Source organism: Lithobates pipiens, unplaced genomic scaffold (genome assembly GCF_037356315.1).
Source record: "Lithobates pipiens isolate NorthernLeopardFrog02 unplaced genomic scaffold, aLitPip1_a1.2 Scaffold_25, whole genome shotgun sequence".
NCBI lineage: Eukaryota > Metazoa > Chordata > Amphibia > Anura > Ranidae > Lithobates > Lithobates pipiens.
Window position 1 is genome coordinate 185,210,397 of NW_027507787.1, and position 19,989 is coordinate 185,230,385.

The 19,989-nt window shown below is 45.4% G+C and overlaps 2 protein-coding genes across 2 annotated transcripts in view; one reads left to right on the forward strand and one right to left on the reverse strand.

Annotated features, from left to right (window-relative positions):
- ATP5MK (ATP synthase membrane subunit k) lies at positions 1–9,730 on the forward strand. Its single transcript, XM_077455278.1, has 4 exons — positions 1–165; positions 3,308–3,404; positions 3,483–3,574; positions 9,521–9,730. Exons 2-3 carry the CDS (start codon positions 3,318–3,320, stop codon positions 3,570–3,572), a joined length of 177 nt encoding a protein of 58 aa, XP_077311404.1. The 5' UTR covers positions 1–165; positions 3,308–3,317; the 3' UTR covers positions 3,573–3,574; positions 9,521–9,730.
- The window catches only part of TAF5 (TATA-box binding protein associated factor 5), a 26,622-nt gene continuing 15,791 nt past the window's right edge, over positions 9,159–19,989 (reverse strand). Inside the window, exons 10-11 of the mRNA XM_077455275.1 lie at positions 13,968–14,145; positions 9,159–13,084 (exon numbers count right to left, since the gene is read on the reverse strand). Of these exons, the coding sequence (XP_077311401.1) occupies positions 12,867–13,084; positions 13,968–14,145 (396 nt within the window). The 3' untranslated portion in view covers positions 9,159–12,866. The remainder of the gene's footprint in view (positions 13,085–13,967; positions 14,146–19,989) is intronic.

Genomic DNA, 19,989 nt, shown 5'->3' on the forward strand with positions numbered 1-19,989 from the left:
CGGATAGTGTGGCAAGGGTTTCAGCCAATAATAGTCCAGAACGGTATGACAGGCAGCTAGGGTAGCCAATGAGAGGCAGTTAACTCTTGAAAGAAGGGAAGCCAGGGACAGCGGACGCAGTAGTGGTCGGTGAAGGGCACGGTTCATATCGTTGTGCAGAGAGAAGTGAGTAGCTGGATGGACGGGGCTGGGTGTGGGGGAGGCCTCAGCTATGGGCAGGCTGGACAGTCCCCGGTAAGTGTAGTCGCCCTCTTTTCCTCTAGAAGGCTGACATTCTGAATTCACCAAGTGGGCCTTCCCAGCATTTCACCAAGCTGACCTCCAGGGAGACAGTCCATGCAAGAGAAACCTTCAGTTCTGATCCCTGTAGAGGTCGGAGTCAGCACTCATCCCCATAGCGGCTTCAGTCCCCCACCATGAACACTAACAGGTGGAGAGAGCAGAGAGATGACCCCATCAGGCTGCTGCTGCTCCTTCATCTGTGAGGCTTCATTCACACACAGAGATGTAATCCTTGCCCTGAGCAGGGTTGTGTTATACCAGCATGGAGGTGACTAGGTGTTGTATGCATCCCGGTGCTGGGCATCCCTTTTTTTTTTTTGTTTGTTGGGATGCAGTGGCTTTAAAGACACCCCTGTATTACCTAGTCACCCCGAAGCTGGCTTAAAGCAGTCCTCCACGGGGTACGGAGTACCTTGGCTTGTGTGAGCGAGGGCTAAGGGCCTGCCTATACTGGTATGCCTTATTAAAACACACAGTGCATTGTGTTCAAGTGCCAGCAAACTCCCAAGGGCGATTTTATTTTTTATTCCCCCCCCCCCCCCACCTATAGGTAGACCTATAATAAAGGCTCGTACACACTATAAGAAAATCAATTGAACATTTTTGTCCAAAGAATTTTTGTATAGTGCCAATTCCAACGTTTTGTATGAAAATTCCCGAAGAGACGAACTCCAACATTTTTTCTCATACGGGAACAGACCATACCGTTTTTGTACGACTTTCATACAAGAAGAATTGGGAAAAGACTGTGTGAATTTTTGTTCATCGGTTCTGATTTGCTGTGAAACGAGGAAAATCAGATCGTTCACCTGAATTTCTTTTAGTGTGTGCCCCACTTAAAGTGGAGGTTCACACAAAAATGGAACCTCCTGCTTTTCAGAACCCTCACACCCCCCCCCCTCCGGTGTCACATTTGACATCTTTCGGGGGGGGTGCAGATACCTGCCTAAGACAGGTATTTGCACCCACTTCAAGGCATAGTCTCCCTCTGGAGTCTATGCCTCTTCCTGTCTCGCCGTGCTGTCTGCTGAGACACACATGGGCCCCAGAGACAGCACGGACCATTCTCTTTGCACTGTACGACTCGCGCATGTGCAGTAGGGAACTAGGAAGTCAACGTTTCACTTCCTGATTCCCTCACTGAGAATGGTGCCGGCAGCAGCCGAGAGCTGAGCTATTGCTCGGCTTCAGCTGCCGACATCGCTGGACTCCAGGAAAGGTAAGTGTCCATTTATTAAAAGTCAGCAGCTGCAGTATTTGTAGATGCTAGCTTTTAATAATTTTGTTTTAGGTGGATTCCCTCTTTAAGTCTTGCCTATAGATACTGTAAGTATCTCCTAAACGTGCACTGTTTAGTAGATACTTGCTTTTAGATATAGCTGCACATGCACTCTGAAGGAACGGCATATCAGTGCCATAAACAGTGACGTCATTGCCGGCTCGGCCACTTGTATCACTGAGGGCTGGGGGAAGATTGAGGCGCCTTCAGCGGTGACAGGGCTTCATATTCAGGTAAGTCTGTCATAGTTACATAGTCAGGTTGAAAAGACACAAGTCCATCTAGTTCAACCATAAAAATAAATTAAAAAAAATATCCAGCAGGTCCATATACCCAATCCTATACCCACAGTTGATCCAGAGGAAGGCAAAAACCCGGCAAAGCGTGAACCAATTTGCTACAGCAGGGGAAAAAAAATCCTTCCTCACCCCCAAGAGCAATCAGATTTTCCCTCGATCAACTTTACCTATAAATGTCAGTACCCAGTTATGTTGGGTGCCCTTAGGAACGAATCCAGGCCTTTCTAAAAGCAATCTACTGAGCTGGCCAGAACCACCTGTGCAGGGAGTCTATTCCACATTTTCACAGCTCTTACTGTGTAGAAACCTTTCCGTATTTGGAGATGACATCTCTATTCCGCCAGATGTAAAGAGTGCCCCCTTGTCCTCAGTGTTGACCATAAAGTGAATAACCCAACACCAAGTTCACTATATGGACCACATGTTGATCATATCCCCCCCCCCCCCCCCCCCGTAATCTCCTTCTCAAGAGAAGAAATTCAGTTCCTCTTATCTTATTATATGTTTTTGAAAAGGAGCACTAAAGATGCAGCATGTGGGACGTGTTTAAATGCAGCACAGTGATGTGAACAGTTAGAGGATCATCAGTTCTGTCACAGACGACGTCCATTCAAATCTGTCTAAATGGAAAAGGACACCGCCTTATTCTGTTTAAAGGTGGTATGTGCACATTTCAGACTGATTATGTGATGTGCATATCCCAGGAGGCACAGCTAGCAGTGTGTGTGTCATTCGCCTAAGGCGAGTGATGTGCATGGGAGGTGTGGGGTAGGACATATTTTTATTTTATTTTTTAATAGAAAAAAAAAATGTGTTTATACTTCTGCAGAATGGCAGAAGGGTTGGAATGAAGCAATGTTTGGAAAAGGGGTGAAGGTCTGCTTTGAAATGGCCGGAACACGGATGTGGGTGGATGTAAATGGATGATTGCCCCCTGCAGTGTCTTCTCCCCCCACACTCCAGTGGTTTAGGGTGCTGATGTCATCAAAACCAATGCAGGGTCCATAGCATTGCATTGGATGCGATGCATCGACGTGAAGAGATGGTCCACTGCTGGAACATGGTAGGCGTGATGGCTACTTGGGGATGCTGAGTATCTGATAAATAAAAGTGTAAAACACAGACTGTAACTGAATATAAAATGTGAGCTGGAGTGCGGTTTCAGTTTGTTTAGTGTATTTATCTACTAACATTTGCCTCAAGACTGACAATGCTGCTGTCCAAAGGTGCCTCCTGTGCTCCTTCATCCAGAATGGGGGGGGGGGGGGGCACTCTAATACAGGAGGTGTTACTGGTCAGATCACCAGGTGAGAACAAAGGGGGGGGGGGATCTTAAAGTGAGGAAACCAATGCAGCCATCTCATTTAATGATTGGTGAGCGATATTCTAGTACTTATTGTATTAGTTTACATGCATTTTTCTGTGAGCTGTGTTCTTTCCTTTCTAGGGACTAGAACATGGCAGGAGGACATGATTCAGGAAACTACCAATTCACCGGCATAAAGAAATACTTCAATTCCTACACTATGCTTGGAAGGCGGAATGTAAGTAGAAAATAAAAAACAGAAATGGACCTGAAAGCTCATGACTCCATCTTATTTTATATTTTCTTTTTCTTTCAGTGTGTATTAGCCACATATGGGTCCATAGCTGCAATCGTCCTTTTCTTTACATTAAAACCTAAGAAGCAAAAGGCAGTAACAGAGCATTAGAGGTAAGCGTCTTGGATAGAATGTGTTGTGGTTTGTTCTTGGTTTCCTTTTAGCCTTCTACAGGTATATGGAAGGGACTGAAGGGTATGCTACCCATTGCAACTAGTCAATACAGAAAAATAAGCAATGCTGTGAATTCTCATTTTATAATTGAGTTCCAATACTGCAGATATTTTGTGCTAATAATGACGTTCTAAATATCCAAGTTCTCTGATCTACATTTGCATAGGCAGCACAGCAAATTCATCAAATATGACATGGCTGTCTGCAATCTAGACCATTTGTTTTTTGCATGTAGCAAATCTATTCTGTAGTATGTATATTGTGTCAATAGGAGTAATGGCAGCCCCTAGCTTGCATTTAAAGGAAGAGCACATTTAAACACAATTGCTACCCCCTGCTCTTCTCCCATGAGGTCTTCTAGGGACCTATTTAGAACCAACAGAATTCCTGTTTGATTTCTGTTAACCTTCCCTACATTTAGTGGAGTCAGTGGTAGTACATGGAGCGCTCTCTGCCAATGCAGCAGTAAGACTCCTTTTACACTGAAGTGCTGCTAAAGTGCCGGTCATTTTTTGTGGCGCTTTTCGGATGCTATTTTTAAGGTCTCGTCACAAAGGGACCCGAAAAAAAAAAAAAAACCCCCGTCAAAAGACCTGTTTTGTGGCGCTTTGGAGGCCCTGCACATTCATTTCAATGGTCAGGGGCATTTTTGAAGCACTATTTATAGCGCTCCAAACATGCCCCAAAGATGCTACTTGCAGGACTTTTTCTGCTGTCCTGCAAGCACACCACCCCAGTGTGAGAGAACACATTCAGATGAATGGGAGGTTGTTTTCGGCCACTATTTTTAGCGCTAAAGCACCTGAAAAAAACCTCAGTGTGAAAGGGGTCTTACAATTATTTACAATACAGCGGAGAGTTGTGTGACTTTGATAGGTCATGTAATCTTGCTCCTTGAACTTGTGCAGGCCAGTCATATTCCTCCAACCCAAACTCGCTCATCCATGTCTTTATGGACCTTTCATCGTGCGTTGGTCCAAATCATTTGGTGCAGGGCAGGGATTACAATGTGGTGGTGTTTTCAGGGGTTGGGCTTGGCTCCTTACTTCCAGTAAAGGGGATGCACCGAATGGGTTTTTTGGTGCCGAAACCGATACCGAAAATGAAAAATACACTAGGCCGAAAACCGAAACCGATACCGAAACAGCACCGATACCGAAAATGACTGTTTTTAAAAAAATATTTTTATACAGGAGGTGGTCAGAGACTGGGGACATGGTACAGGAGGTGGTCAGACTGCATGCATGGTACAGGAGGTGGTCAGACTGCATGCATGGTACAGGAGGTGGTCAGACTGCATGCATGGTACAGGAGGTGGTCAGAGACTGGGGGCACGGTACAGGAGGTGGTCAGAGACTGGGGGCACGGTACAGGAGGTGGTCAGAGACTGGGGGCACGGTACAGGAGGTGGTCAGAGACTGGGGGCACGGTACAGGAGGTGGTCAGAGACTGGGGGCACGGTACAGGAGGTGGTCAGAGACTGGGGGCACGGTACAGGAGATGGTCAGAGACTGGGGGCACGGTACAGGAGATGGTCAGAGACTGGGGGCACGGTACAGGAGATGGTCAGAGACTGGGGGCACGGTACAGGAGATGGTCAGAGACTGGGGACACGGTACAGGAGATGGTCAGAGACTGGGGACACGGTACAGGAGATGGTCAGAGACTGGGGACACGGTACAGGAGATGGTCAGAGACTGGGGACACGGTACAGGAGATGGTCAGAGACTGGGGACACGGTACAGGAGATGGTCAGAGACTGGGGACACGGTACAGGAGATGGTCAGAGACTGGGGACACGGTACAGGAGATGGTCAGAGACTGGGGGCACAGTACAGGAGATGGTCAGAGACTGGGGGCACGGTACAGGAGATGGTCAGAGACTGGGGACACGGTACAGGAGATGGTCAGAGACTGGGGACACGGTACAGGAGATGGTCAGAGACTGGGGACACGGTACAGGAGATGGTCAGAGACTGGGGACACGGTACAGGAGATGGTCAGAGACTGGGGACACGGTACAGGAGATGGTCAGAGACTGGGGACACGGTACAGGAGATGGTCAGAGACTGGGGACACGGTACAGGAGATGGTCAGAGACTGGGGACACGGTACAGGAGATGGTCAGAGACTGGGGACACGGTACAGGAGGCATCCCCCATTGCAGCCAGTGTGTCCCCATTGCAGCCTGTGTGCCATTTTGCAGCCAGCCTGTGCACAGGGAAGAGAGCCGCCTCCGCCGCCTGTTTGATAACAGCGTCGGGAACATCACAGCTTTCATTTCAATTGCTGTGTGTTCCCGGCCGTGCGCTGTCACACGCAGCCCCTCCCCCTTGTCCGGGCACTTTGATAGACAGATCATCCGTCCAATCCTGCGGATGATCTATCTAAGTGCCCGGACAAGGGGGAGGGGCTGCGTGTGACGGTGCACGGCCGGGAACACACAGCAATTGAAATGAAAGCTGTGATGTTCCCGGCGCTGTTATCAAAAAGGCGGCGGAGGTGGCTCTCCTGCGCTATGATGGGCATCACCAGGTGCGGGGGGCAGAGCCCAGGCCACGCCCCATTTTCGGCTCCATTATCGGCCGTTTTTCTCTTTCGGCAAATTGCCGAAAAGGGCATTTTCGGCCGATATGTTTCGGCGGCCGAAATTTCGGTGCATCACTACTCTTAATGCATCAGTATACTAAAACAACTTCATGCTCCCAACTTTGTGGGAACAGTTTGGGGGTGGCCCTTCCTGTTCCAACAAGTCCATAAAGACATGGATGAGCAAATTTGGGGTGGAGGAACTTGACTGGCCTGTACAGAGTCCTGACCTCAACACGATAGAACACCTTTGGGATGAATTGGAGTGGAGACTGCGAGCAGGCCTACTCAACCACTTCAGTGCCTGACCTCACAAACTTTCCCACATTACATTCTTCCCAGAAGAGTTGAAGCTGTTATAGCTGCAAAGGGTGGGCCAACTCAATATTGAACCCTAGGGACTAATGGCCCATACACACGAGCTGAAAATAGTGTGAAAAAATACTGCTTTTAAAGCCATCGATAAAATTCTTGTACGATTCCAGATCATTCGATTTTCGTAACCTTCAGTAGACGCTTCATGTTCACCATGCAACTGGCATACCGGGAAAAAAACTTTTCGGATAGTGTGTACGGGACATAAGACTAGGGTGTCGTTTAAGTTCATGTAAAGGCAGGTGTCTCAATAACTTTTGTAATCTAGTGTGGTTTGTAAAGTCTGAACAAAAAGCAGATGCTGTCCCGGCTCTCTGCTTTCTCCACCATAGGCCCCCCGCTGCTGTCATTTGCAGCCAGTGGGGCTCGGGCATGCTATGGGGGTACTCAGGAGGGGGAGGGAGCCCAGAGCACCAGTTGGGACCCGGGAAGAGGAGGATCAGGGTTGCTCTGTGTAATACCATTGCAGAGCCAGTAAGTATGTCATGTTTAAAAAAAAAAAAATAATAATAATTAAATAAATTGAGGTTATAGTAGCACATTAGAACTTGTTCACATGGACGACTTCTTGTATAAGAGCTGTGCATGTGTAGAGCTAGGGTCTAGCCATTTTCATGAAGCCTTACAAGCACAGATTACAATGTAAGCGTTAGCTGTCACTTTGAAATCTGTTAAAAGCCTGCTAGTATAGTCTTTAACTATGAGTAAGCGCTGTTTGTAGCGTGAAACTCGTTAGCAATCTTATTCAAAAATCCTTTTTTGTTCCCTTTTTGCTGTGATGTTTTGTTCAACTGAGTTTTGCACTTGCATTTTGAAGAAATAAAGGCATCTAATTTTTACACAATCCGGAGTGCGGCTATCCAGAGTTTCGTTCTGTTTCTACACATATAGTCTTTAATGTGACAGCACTCCCATTAAAGGAGGCTTTGAGCCTTACAATACAAATATGTAACCTTTTTGATAGCTAAATATATTTGGCAGCTCACCGATTCAGATTTCCTCACGTTGTAATGTCTCTGTGCTGATGGATAGATCCCCATCTTGGTGAGCTGGCTTTTTCATCCATAATCTTGCCACTGAACCTCACTCATGAGGTGGCAGATCTTCACTTGTAAAAACTGTGATCTGGAACGTTGTCATTTTTTAGCAGAGAAACATTGCAGGATTGTGGGTGGAGATTACTGCCTCTAGGGATATAGATATGACAGGAAGCAGCAGGAGAAGCTCTTTTTATATGGGACCCTTACCGTGATGAGGGAGCTGCATGATCATGTAGAAAATAAAGATGTTTCCAAATTTATAAAAAAACAATTGGCAATTTTTGTATGAGGGAGGAAGGTATTGATGCAATCCTTTTCTTAAGATCTTTACTTAAAGTGGGAGTAAACAACCATCTCTGACTTTTACATATAAGTAAGGCTTATCTATAGGTAGTGTAAATATCTCCTAAACGTGTGCCGTTTAGGGGGTATTTACTATATATGCAGCCAGTGACATCAGGCTTACTAAATTGGGAGGGTACAAAATCTGGTGCAACTCTGCAGAGAAACTAATTGACTTCCAGGTTCTATTGCCAAAGCTTAACGCGGGATTCCACCCTAAAGTGGAACCTCCGCTGATCGGAACCCCCCCCTCCGGTGTCACAATTGACACCTTTTCAGGGGGGAGGGGGGGTGGAGATACCTGTCAAAGACAGGTATTTTCACCCACTTCCGGGCATAGACTCCCACGGGAGTCTACGCCATTTCCTGCCCTGCCGCGCTGTCTGCTGGGACACACACGGGTCCCAGTGACAGCGCGGAGATCTCCTATTGCGCGGCTCGCGCATGCGCAGTAGGGAACCGGGAAGTGAAGCCGATTCGCTTTACTTCCTGATTCCCTCACCTCGAATGGCGGCAGCAGCCGAGGCCCGAGCGGTCGATCGGCCTCGGCTGCCGGCATCGCTGGAACCCGGGACAGGTGAGTGTCCATTTATTAAAAGTCAGCAGCTGTAGTATTTATAGCTGCTGGCTTTTAATATTTTTTTTTTTTTTTTTGGGCGGAATCCCTCTTTAAAGAAGCTGATTGGCTACCATGAACAGCTGCACCAGTTTTAGTAAATCTCCCCCTAGGTGACCTGCCACTAGATCATTGGTTTAGGGGATATTACTATAGGCTTACCTGTAGGTAAAAGTTAATTTTGACTATACAGCTGCTTTAATATTCTGTATCTAAAAATTGGAACTACCAGTATTTTTATTCTCTAGAGCAGCTTTTTTTTTCCCTTTACTTTCAGCCAGGGTGCCTTGGAACAATACCTAGAGATTGCCCAAAAAGTGTATACAAGCCAATGAGTGGATCACACCTCCCTTTTAGTTACATAAAGCCGGAGGCTTTTATTGTGCACCATTCCAACCTTCTTGTCTCAGGTGTCCTAACCACTAATAATGTTATTGATCGGTATATGTCTGTCGTATGCACAGCATCCTTATTTGACCCTCTGTCAGCACTGGGGGGTGTCACATTAGTTGAGTGAGCAAGAGAAACATTGAAATACTAATCAATAAAGCAAAATACACCTTTGTGTAAAACAGTTTATTTTGAAATGGGGTGCCTCCAAGATTATGCAGGATTTTAAAGGGTGTCTTGACCGAAAAAGGTTTAGGGAAAACCTGCTCTAGAGTGTCTGCTTTCAGAAAATCTCTATATTGGTTTGGGATTTTTATGTAATCTTCAGATTTTTTATTTTATTGGAATAGCTAACAAGTGTTCTGTATTGAGCCAAGGGTAGAGTCACTAGTTAAGCACCATCTTTGTTCAGACCAAAAGTGTATTAACTGGTCAAATGGCAATGGTTCTGCATCATATGGGTTGACTAATCATTTGTCTCTTGTATTAATGTCTGTCATGTACATTCTGACATGTAAATTTGTCACCTACAGGGTCCAAGGCTTGAAGCAACAACAGTCAGGCTGATCCCTTCTCAAACATTCATTTTATCATGTTAAAAAAAAGTACATGTGTATTATCTTTATTTACAAAATGTAAAGTTAAAAAAAACTGTACAAAAGGAGGCATTGACATTCTGTCATGCTGTTCACGTTCAACAGTTTGGAGGTATATGATTAAATAAACATTACGTTTCAGAAAAATTTCTGTGTGTTTTCTATAGAAGGCTAACATCTGTTTATTGCTCCAGCATTCTTATGACCCAGTTCAAGCTATACTTCCACTTCGAGGTAGAACAAAACTGGATTTATTCATGGACACAGTGGAAAACGCAAAATAGTGAATAGAGGCTAGAATTAACATGCACCTGCTGTATTACAGGATGAGTGCACCTTGTCCACAGATGCATATGTACTCCCATCCGACAGCTGTTGCCTCCAGTGTTTGTTTACATTCATCTCTGCAAGTCTTACTGTCCTGGCTGCGCCTGCGCATTACAGCCCGCTCTGTATCTAGAGGCTGTCTTGAGAACAGAAACAGGGTAGATGGTCATAATGTAAACCAACACTGCCGATGTGGGTTAGGGCAAAAAGCACTTCTCCTTTAGGCTGCTTTCACACTGGGGCGGGAGCGGCGTCGGCGGTAAAGCGCCGCTATTTTTAGCGGTGGTCTGCGGGCGCTAGCGGGGTGGTTTTAACCCCCGCTAGCAGCCGAAAAAGGGTTAAACCCACCCGCAAAGCGCCGTTGTAGCGGCGGTATTGCCGCAGTGTCCCATTGATTTCAATGGGTAGGAGCGGTGAATACACCGCTCCAAAGATGCGGCTAGCAGGACTTTTTTTTTCACCGTCCTGCCAGCGCATCGCTCCAGTGTGAAAGCCCTCCGGCTTTCACACTGGAGGGAAAGGGGCTGTTTTTTTTTTTCAGGCGCTATTTTTAGCGCTGTAACGCCTGAATACCGCCCCAGTGTGAAAGCAGTCTGTGCTACAGGTTTAAAACTCGTGATTACTCCTTCACTTTTATGAAAAAGCTGGAAATTATATTCTAAATGCATAATGGAATATTAAAATACAGAAATCACACAAGGCTTAACTTTTAAATCGAAGTGTTTGTGGACAGATAGCATTATAAAAATTGGTGCAATTTAAGATAATTAGAACATGCAAAATATGAATTCCTGAGCAGTCTGATTCACATTAAAGGTTGTCTGGCAAAAGGAGTACAGAGAGAATTGCAACCTAAGGGAACTGTACATTAAAAAAAAAAAAGGTGCAAAGCTCTGGTTTCTTCTTGAAATCATTCTACACAACTGCAGAGGAAGGTGCCAGCAGCTTCTAAAATGAGCCTAAATCTATCAACTAACAGAACAGACACCTTTTGTTTTGGAGTAGCTACATTTTTGTTTTTAAATATGTATATCTATGCTATACAGAGGTCTGTGATCTTTAAATAAACCATGATTATGACAGGAAGTAACACTTTAAAGGACAAACTTATAAAGCGGTAAATCTGACAGTCATCAAATTCATTGCAGGTGAATCTTCCAGCAGCATGCATTGAAACAGCAATTAATTCACCAACAGTGAAAATCAAATTTAGGGCTTTAGAAATAGATCCCAGAGTGCCAACTTAACCAGAGGTAAAAGCTCTACACAAGTGTTAAGGAAGCTTGGGCTCCAGTACAAATGGAATTTAGGCTTAATGGAGGCAAATAGACTTTCAACTTAACCTTTGCTAAAGTAACAAAATGTGCATTCTCTTTTTAACTGGAGCCTGCAGTGCAATGACTATCATAAGTGAAATGTCACGTTTCTGCCATATCTTCCACTAGGCTTTGTTACAAAGCTAGAGGAAGAATTAACTATAAGCATGGTGAGCAGCATGCTCACAACAGCACATTCAAACTATATGTAGAGGGGCTGCAGTAGAAACCGGTACCTGTAGTTCTTTAAGTCATAGCAATCTGTGGTTGAATGACATGGCAGTGTGGATAAAGCTGTGCTATTTACAGAAAGTAACAGTGGGTCTTGGGAGAAGATATAACAGAAGATAGCACTGGCAGCAGGTGCATATTACAAACTAAACATGCGTAAAAAGTTAACGTATCCTTTTAGGCTCTGAAAGCCAGCATCAGCTTGTATATAGGAACAAACATGAATGCTCTCAAAGCTACCTATTCAATTATTGGCCCTCTTCCACTGGTCCTTACAAGAAGCTAGGAATTATCGATGTTTGAGGATAGCTAAAGCTACATGCAATAGGCTAGAACAGTGATGGCAAACCTTGGCACCCCAGATGTTTTGGAACTACATTTCCCATGATGCTCCACTACACTGCAGAGTGCATGAGCATCATGGGAAATGTAGTTCCAAAACATCTGGAGTGTCAAGGTTCGCCATCACTGGGCTAGAACCAAGCTGGTTTCTATACCAAACTCAAAAGGATGTGAATTGTGGCTACTCACCTCATGCAATCTGTTCCCCATAGTAAATATGTGGAAGGCAGGACAAAAAAAAAAAAAAAAGCAGGGAGCCATCAACCTCTAAGCTGCACTGCCAGGTTACTTAAAGCCTTACTCCAGGATTAATGTTCATTTGGACCAGCTATGTGGCCTCTGCTACATACAGTATAACACAATGTTGAATCAGTAGGATAGGGACTAACAAGCACCAGATAGAGTTCAGTCATTCATGGGAAGCTTTGTATTCTGATTTAATACAGGGCTTCCTTCTTGTATTGCCATCGGCCTGTCTCAGCCAATCCATATTTTGTTCCGTAACAGGACAGCAAGTCCCCATCCCATGAGATTACAGTGCCGTATGTACCTGAGGCTACATATATTAATACAGTGTGCACAACAAGCATACCTGTTACTGCCATAAATCATTTACAGGGGGGCAGCTTTAGCCCAAATGAACAACTAGTATTTAAGGTTTAATGGATTATTACTTTCAGCATTAGATCCCATTCATTAGCACTGCTAGAATGGAAGAGAATCCACTAACAAATATTTTCACCATCACACTGATACAGTATCTATAACTCTTCTGAAATTGCATGGACAAATGCTGAAGTATTACCTGTTAGTTACATAAATACAAGCACTCAGTGCTCAAAACAACTGTCAAATGCGCACAGCACCAGTTTGAATTTGTATACAACGCCTCTTGCTTGTCAGGTTAGGACTGAAACAAGGCAGTGTGGAGAATGCAAGAGTCTTGCAATAAAATTGACATCAAAATCCTATTTGGTAACATTGCATAACTTAGTCTCAGCCCTGGATTGGACAGTCAAGAGTCAGACGGAAGAATTTCTTTTGCATCAGCTAGAAAGTGCAATTGTTCATTGTGGGCTAAAAGCTCCAGCAGCCAGAAGGAGGTTTCGGCGTGTAAAATGAAGATGGATAACAGGAGTAGATTTTGTCATATAGGAGCCTAGGAGAAGCTCTTGAGAATTTTCATTGAAGTTTATATGTCCTGCAGAGGTTGTAAAGTCATCAGTTTCTAGGTCTTCAAATGCTTTTATTGCATCCCATAAACAGATAGTATTATCCATAGATCCTAAATAGAAAATAACAAAATTTTAATGGAAAAAAGAATAACATCCATAAGTAGAGGTTGCTACACACACACACTACGTCAAAGTTGATAGTAAAGTAGTTCTGCTCCTATCCTGAACCATCTACAATGTTATGCAGTGCCTACTAGTTCAAATCCTTTATAGTAGGAAACCCTATATAGCTACTGACCTTAGCCACTACCCCTACACAGTCAGAATATGGGAAAGCAACCCCTGACAGAGGAGGGGGCACACACTTGTAGCATGCATCAAGCCTGGGTGGTTAACTGCAAGATTAAGAGGGCAGCAGTTTCTGTGACCCAACATGCACCTCCAACTACATATGTAAAAGGGAAACAGCAATTTACAATGAGACAGTGGCATGCACTTATGGGCTCTATAAAGGTTGAAACAAAATGCCAAAAGTGAACTTACACTTTAAAATTCTACATGAGTATCAAAATAATATGTTGAAGAAAGCAACAACAAATGTCTACTTCAACAAATAATGCTCCTTATTTGACAGAAAACTTTCCATGAGGATTTAGAGAACTTAGGAAAGCTTTTCCCATCTTTCACCCAAGCCCTTATGAAGGGGGATTCTTTCTTTGGCACTAGATATAACTTCCCTTTTTGGGGGGGGGGGGGGGGGGGGGGTGTTAGAGCTGCCAACATTCAATCAAATTCAACCAAAGCTCAGGTTCAATAAAAGAATCAAGGCAAAAACCCCACTTTTTCTTGGCTATTGTATTCAGACAGCCACAGCATCCGCTGTCTGAGTAGAGAGTTGCAACTAAAGTATAAAATACTTTTTTCCTCCCCGTGCTACAGCTGTCTCTATACTAAAAAGAAAATAATCCACTTTGTAATACTCTGCAAACATACCTGATGCTAAAATCTCTCCATCTCGGCTAAACTTAAGTGCATAGATTGTGTTAGTGTGACCCTTTAAATCTCCAACCATCAAACCGTGGCCAATATCCCAAAGCAAGACTCTGCCATCTGTGCCCCCACTAGCCAGAAATTTTCCGTTTGGAGTAAATGTCAATGAATGAATTGGTCCCTGCAAAGAAAAGAAGAAAAAAAAAAAAAAGATCAACAACAAAAACATAATACTCAGCTGTTCAGAGCTCAGTAGGTCTATATATGAAACTAAGTTTGTATCTAGGTGTCTAAGCCAGGAGAAACTAAAAGGGTAATATATGGCAGCTCAACATTCTCTACATGTGATCACGGAACTAGCTTTAAAGCGTAAAGGCTTGTTTACATCCTCTGTGCAGTTGGTTTTGAAAAGAGCAGCCCGGATACTCCTCTTCTCTGGTCCCAGACCCTCCTGAGTGCCCCTCAGCCAGCAGCTTGCTATCAGGGTCCACCCAAGTAAGAGCTCTGTGTAACCAGACAGAGCCCCGCCCTAGCCCCCTCTCTACCAATTCACTGACTTTGACAGCCATGGGAGCCAATAACACCACTGCTCTGTCTCAGCCAATCAGGAGTAGTGTACTGGATGGCTGTGGGGCTCATGGACATCACTGGAGAGAGAGAGAAGGCGCTCAGGTAGGCAACTGTGGGGGTGCTGAGGCAGCTGCTATACACAGTAGGTTTTTCATCTTAATGCATTGAGATAAAAAAAAAAAAAACTACATCTGACTTTACAACTCAACTCCTTTAACTTTTCAGGTTAAGAACATTTTCAGCAGGTACAGCAAGAATGGGACTTTGACTTGAAAGTAAAATCAATTTCTTGGCATACAGTAGAAGACAGGCAGATTTTAGAAAGAACTGGGTCAGACAGGTACTTTTACATGTAAATTCACCTTTAAGAAAATTTGTAAGGTGAACTTACACTGGTCTCCCACCCTCCTAGGCTGCAAGGCAGCCCCAACAGCTGCAACCACATCCAGAGTGCACTAGGTTCTAATTGATTTTTTTTTTTAGTCATACTTACCTTTTTTAGTACAACACGGGACATAGCATGAGGCTATTCCTTACTTACTGAGTTATACTTCATCTCCAGGGGAATGGACACTGGTAGAGCAATGTCTTTAGAGAGGACGTGATCCCCTATATAACCCCTCCCATACAATAAGTACTTCAGTTTTGTAGCAAGCACTTAATCCTCAAAAAAAAAAAATGGGGGGGGGGGGGGACCTTTGTGTCTCATGGTGTACTCAAAGAGAAAAAAAAAAAGAAAAAAAAAAAAAAAAAGGATTTTACAGTCAAGTATGATGAAAAAAAAAAAAACTTTTCTTTATCAAACGTCACGGGACACAGAGTGAGGCTCTTCCTTACTGGGATGTCCCAGAGCAATAGCCTTGAGGGGAGGGAGACACCTTGTAAAAACAATAGCCATCAGACCTATACGGCAGCCCGCAATAACCATAAGCTGAATCCTCGCCTGCGCGAACATCCACTTGCTAAAATGGTGAATGTATGCACTGAAGACCAGGTAGCAGCCTTAGAAATCTGATCCAGATACCCGATGGCAAAAAGCCCAGGGAGGTTCTTAAACCCCTGGTAGAATGAGCTCTCACCCTAAAGGGAGGAGCCCTACATTTCTAACTGGCAGACCTAATTGGCAATGGAAGCTTTGGAATCTGCCTTCTTCTAGGGTCCTTCTGGTAAAACAAAAAAAGGAGTCTGATCCGCAGATCCAGACAAATTGACTGCTCGCACTACATTCAAGGAGTGAAGTCGTTTCTCTTCCATCAAAGGAGGCTGAGAGAAAAAAAAAGGCAATTTCCTTGAGGGGCTCAAACGGTTGTTTCTGTAACACAGACAGTACCAAGCATGCATAGGTGACCTAATGGAGGAAAGCAAACAAGTTAACCCCTGCATAAAGGTTCGGATCAGTGAATGGGAGGCTAAGGACCTTTGGAAGAACACTAAACAAGGCCAAAATCTGACCCCCGATTGTACTCAAAACCTGCCGACTGTAGAAAAGAACTCTCCCAATCACGCATTTCCAAGGAAGCCATTTTCCGGCTTCACACCAAGCAATATAAGTCTTCCAGACCTTATCATAGATCATCTTAGTGACTGTTTTTCTGACATTCACTAGGGTAGACCACACCGGTCCCAAGATGCCACAACTCTTTAAAATCCTGGTTTCAAATAGCCATGCTGACAAATTTAGAGACTGTAAAATTGGAGTGGCATACAGGACCTTGAGACAGTAGATCGAGGTGGCGCGAAAGCATCCATGGCCAGTCTATTGCCAATCTCACCATCTCTGGGAACCAGGGCCTTCTGGGCCAGGCTAGTGCCACCAAGATGACTGGAACCCCCTCTGAATCCTGCGCAACAAATGTGGAAGGAAAGGGATTGGGGGGAAAGTGTAAACCAAGAAAAACTGGTTCCATACAAACTACTAGAGCAGTGGTCATCAACCCTGTCCTCAGGGCCCACTAACGGGCCAGGTTTTATGTATTACCTTGGAGAGATGCAGACTATAATACTGCAATCACTGAGCAGCAAATGATATCACCTGTGATGTATTTGTTATCTTGCAAACTTGGCCTGTTAGTGGGCCCTGAGGACCGGGTTGATGACCACTGTACTACAGCATCTCCTCCAATTGCCAGGGAATCTCTTGTTCGGGACACAAACTGCTGTAGCTGGGTGTTGTACCTGGATACCAATAGATCGACCCTCTGGCCACCCCCAACACTGGCGGATTTCCTGAAACACGTTCAGATGTAGGGTCCATTCCCCTGGGCAGATCTGGTGGCTGAGATAATCTGCCTTCCAATTCTCTACTCCCTGGGTATGGACCGCCAATAGAACCGGCACATGTCCCTCTGCCCAGGTTAATACGGGGTTCACCTCCTGAGTTGAACAGCTTCTGGTAGCAACCTTTGTGGTTGATATAGGCCACTGCAGTGGCGTTGTCAGACTTAAAGTTCCAGTGACCAGGACTGTAGGGCCAGATGTTCGGCCTGTAACTCCAGGATGTTGATGGGCAGGCTCTGCCCTCGACCATCTCCCCTGAGCTGCAAGTCCCTCTAGGGTCACGCCCCAGCCTGAGAGAGAGACTGGCATCTGGGGTCAGTACTCTCCAAGACAACGGGAGGAAGGATCTTCCCTTTGCAGGTTCCAATCCTGCAACCACCAGATTAGGCTTAAGCGTGTCCAGGGAGATAAGGACATGGGGCAATCTAGGGCTTGTGGTCTCCTGTTCCAAGCTGACAAGATGTCTTTTTGTAAAGGCCTGGAATGCAATTGAGCATAATTTTCGATTTCCAAATTTTGCAGTCGATGTGGTTGAAAAATGAACGTCAATTTGACCCCACTAACAATTAGAAAATTGAACGCTTAAATTGACTTTGAAGGAAGACTTTTATAAATTAAATAAAACAAACTGGATCTGAGTCTGACGACATTTACCACATTCACCCTTTAATAGTATATACAGCATCTCTCTCCTCTTATACAGTATCTCCTCTATTAGTATCTCTTCTGTCTGTTATTCTCAGAGTGGATTAGATATTTACCTCCCTAACCATATAGTTGGTTATTTATATTTGCCACTGCATAGAGATATTTAAGAATAAAATTGCCTTTTCTTAAAAACTTTACATATTAAAATTATACACACTTTTTTTTTTTTAAGATTATTAACCGATAATCGACCAAACGAATATGAAAATCGTTAGTTGCAGCCACACACACACACACACACACACACACACACACACAAAACCCTTGGCATTTGGCTCTTCCAAATCCTCAACCCATTCTTTCTCCAAATTAAGAGGTTCGGGGGGAATCTGTCACGCTTGCCACCCTGCGGGATGGAGGCAATCATGCCAGCCATCCTGTGCTCTAACCCAACTAAGGCCGAGGACAGTTCATACCTGGCGATAAAGCAGCGTTAACTGTAGGCACAATGCCAGACAGGCGCAGAGGCTCAGATTGCCCGGAAGCCTCTTGTGTCTCAGGAGATACAACACTAGGGTTATGGCTAGGCTCCTCAAGAGCTACTGCTGACATAGGTGTGCCCTTCCCTTTAGTGTTAGCCCTGCTTCTGTTTTTTGAAGATATTGCAACCCACAAAATGAGTACCTGGGTTTAGTATTTTACCCCAGAAGGGAGACCCTTCAATAGGGCTCGCCCTGCCACTATGCAACAATCCTGCTGAGCTCTTTAGCTTGCCATCCGACACCTGGTGACTCACGTAATCCGGGTAAGGAGGAATTAACTGCTAGGTCCCACAGCTGTCCCCTGGAAGTGCTGCATGTCAGCCACTCAGCTTAAATAAGATGACTTTGCGCGCACGCGAACAGTACCGTGTAATGAATTTCCGCACACCAACAAATTTTTGCACGTGGACCATCCACAAAAGACCAATAAGAAAGATACTTTCAAACAGTCAGCCCAAAGTTGGAGGAACGAGGCCTATGCCCCCCCACCACCACCACCACCACCATATTCACGCCAGGCCAGTAACCGGCCAGCAGAGGAATCCTCCACCCCCCCCCCACTGCGAATCTCAGCGAGTGCGCCCCCCCCCCCCCCCTCGAATCATACACATGCCCTCAAGATCACTCGTCTCCCTCTGTTCTTCCAACGTTGACTCGATCTCCCAGTGTAACGCTGGGTCCGCTGTGTAACGTGACTTATACTTGCATGGGGCGAGGCCACCCACTGATGTCACCTGGAAGCCCGCCCCTTGTGACATCACAAGGGTCAGGGCCTTAGGACATCAGCGGGTGTCCCCACCCCATGCCAATATAAGTCATGGCACACGGCAGACCCAGAATTACACCGGGAGATCCCGTCAACATCGGAAGAATAGAGGGAGAAGAAATTGGAAGAGATGCTGGAGCTGATTTAATAAAATTACTTTAAAAAGTGTTTTCATTGGACACTTTCTGGGTGAATGGGTAGCCCATTACACATTCACCTAGGATGGGGGGGCCTGGTACCTGGGGGCTCCGCCTTGTTAAAGGGGGCATACAGATTCTGACAAGTCCGCGTGCGAAGACCCCAACAACCACCGGCCAGGACAAGTGAAGAGGCCCTTGTCCTCCTCAATATTGGGACAAGGTGCTACGCCGGGGGGGGTGGGCACAGGGCCCCCTGCCCCAAAGCACCCACTGTCACTGAGGGCATGTGGACTGGTATGGTCCAGGAGGGGACACGTGCTCATCCCCCTTCCTTTCCTGGCCTGCGTGCTCAGATAATCTGGTATAGATCTTTGGGGTTCCCCATATAATCCAGACCAAGGGTCTGGTATCGTCCTGGGCCCTGAGTCCCACACCATTTTTTTTTCCTTCATTTTGGTGGGGATTCCCCTTCAAGATCCTCAGCACACAAGTCGGATCAGCATGATTCGACTTCAAATCAATGGGCTCCCTTAGGGAACCATCGATTTTGAATAGAGGCAGAGAAACGCCCGATGAGGCATAACACCTGTATACAGCATTAAACCATCAGGACTGAAACGATCGATAATGAAAATCAGTCAACGATTTTCATTATCGATTAGCTGGTCTGCCAACGGCATGCACCATCTTCCCTGCCTTTCAGTCCTGCATCCGTCAGAGTGTTACAATCCTCTGTGTAAAAGGCCGGCGCCGCTGTATACCTCTCTTAGTGGCTCTCATGTGACCAGGCACATCAGCCTCTCTCCTCCCCTGCAATAAGGTAGCAGCTAGCTTAAAATAGTGAACTTTGCAAAGCTTTCATCTTGGTATTTATGGGAGGACAAGTACCCCATCATTGCTGTTCCGTGGGGGCGGGGGAATAGTGCCCCATCAGTGTTCCTGGTCCGGTACAGTCCCTCTGGCCCACTTTGGTCCGCTCCCTTGCCACAGCCCACTCCCCCCCCCCCCCCTTTTGGGTCTGGTTCTTTGTCCAACCAAACTCCCTTTCTATCACAACCCCCTCTAGTCCGGTTCCTCTCCCA

Excerpts from the sequence above, each read along its gene's own strand:
- ATP5MK (XM_077455278.1), top strand. The coding sequence starts at position 3,318 with ATGGCAGGAGGACATGATTCAGGAAACTACCAATTCACCGGCATAAAG. Across the intron at positions 3,405-3,482 it reads CTATGCTTGGAAGGCGGAAT|TGTGTATTAGCCACATATGG; the intron begins GTAAGTAGAAAA and ends TTTTTCTTTCAG.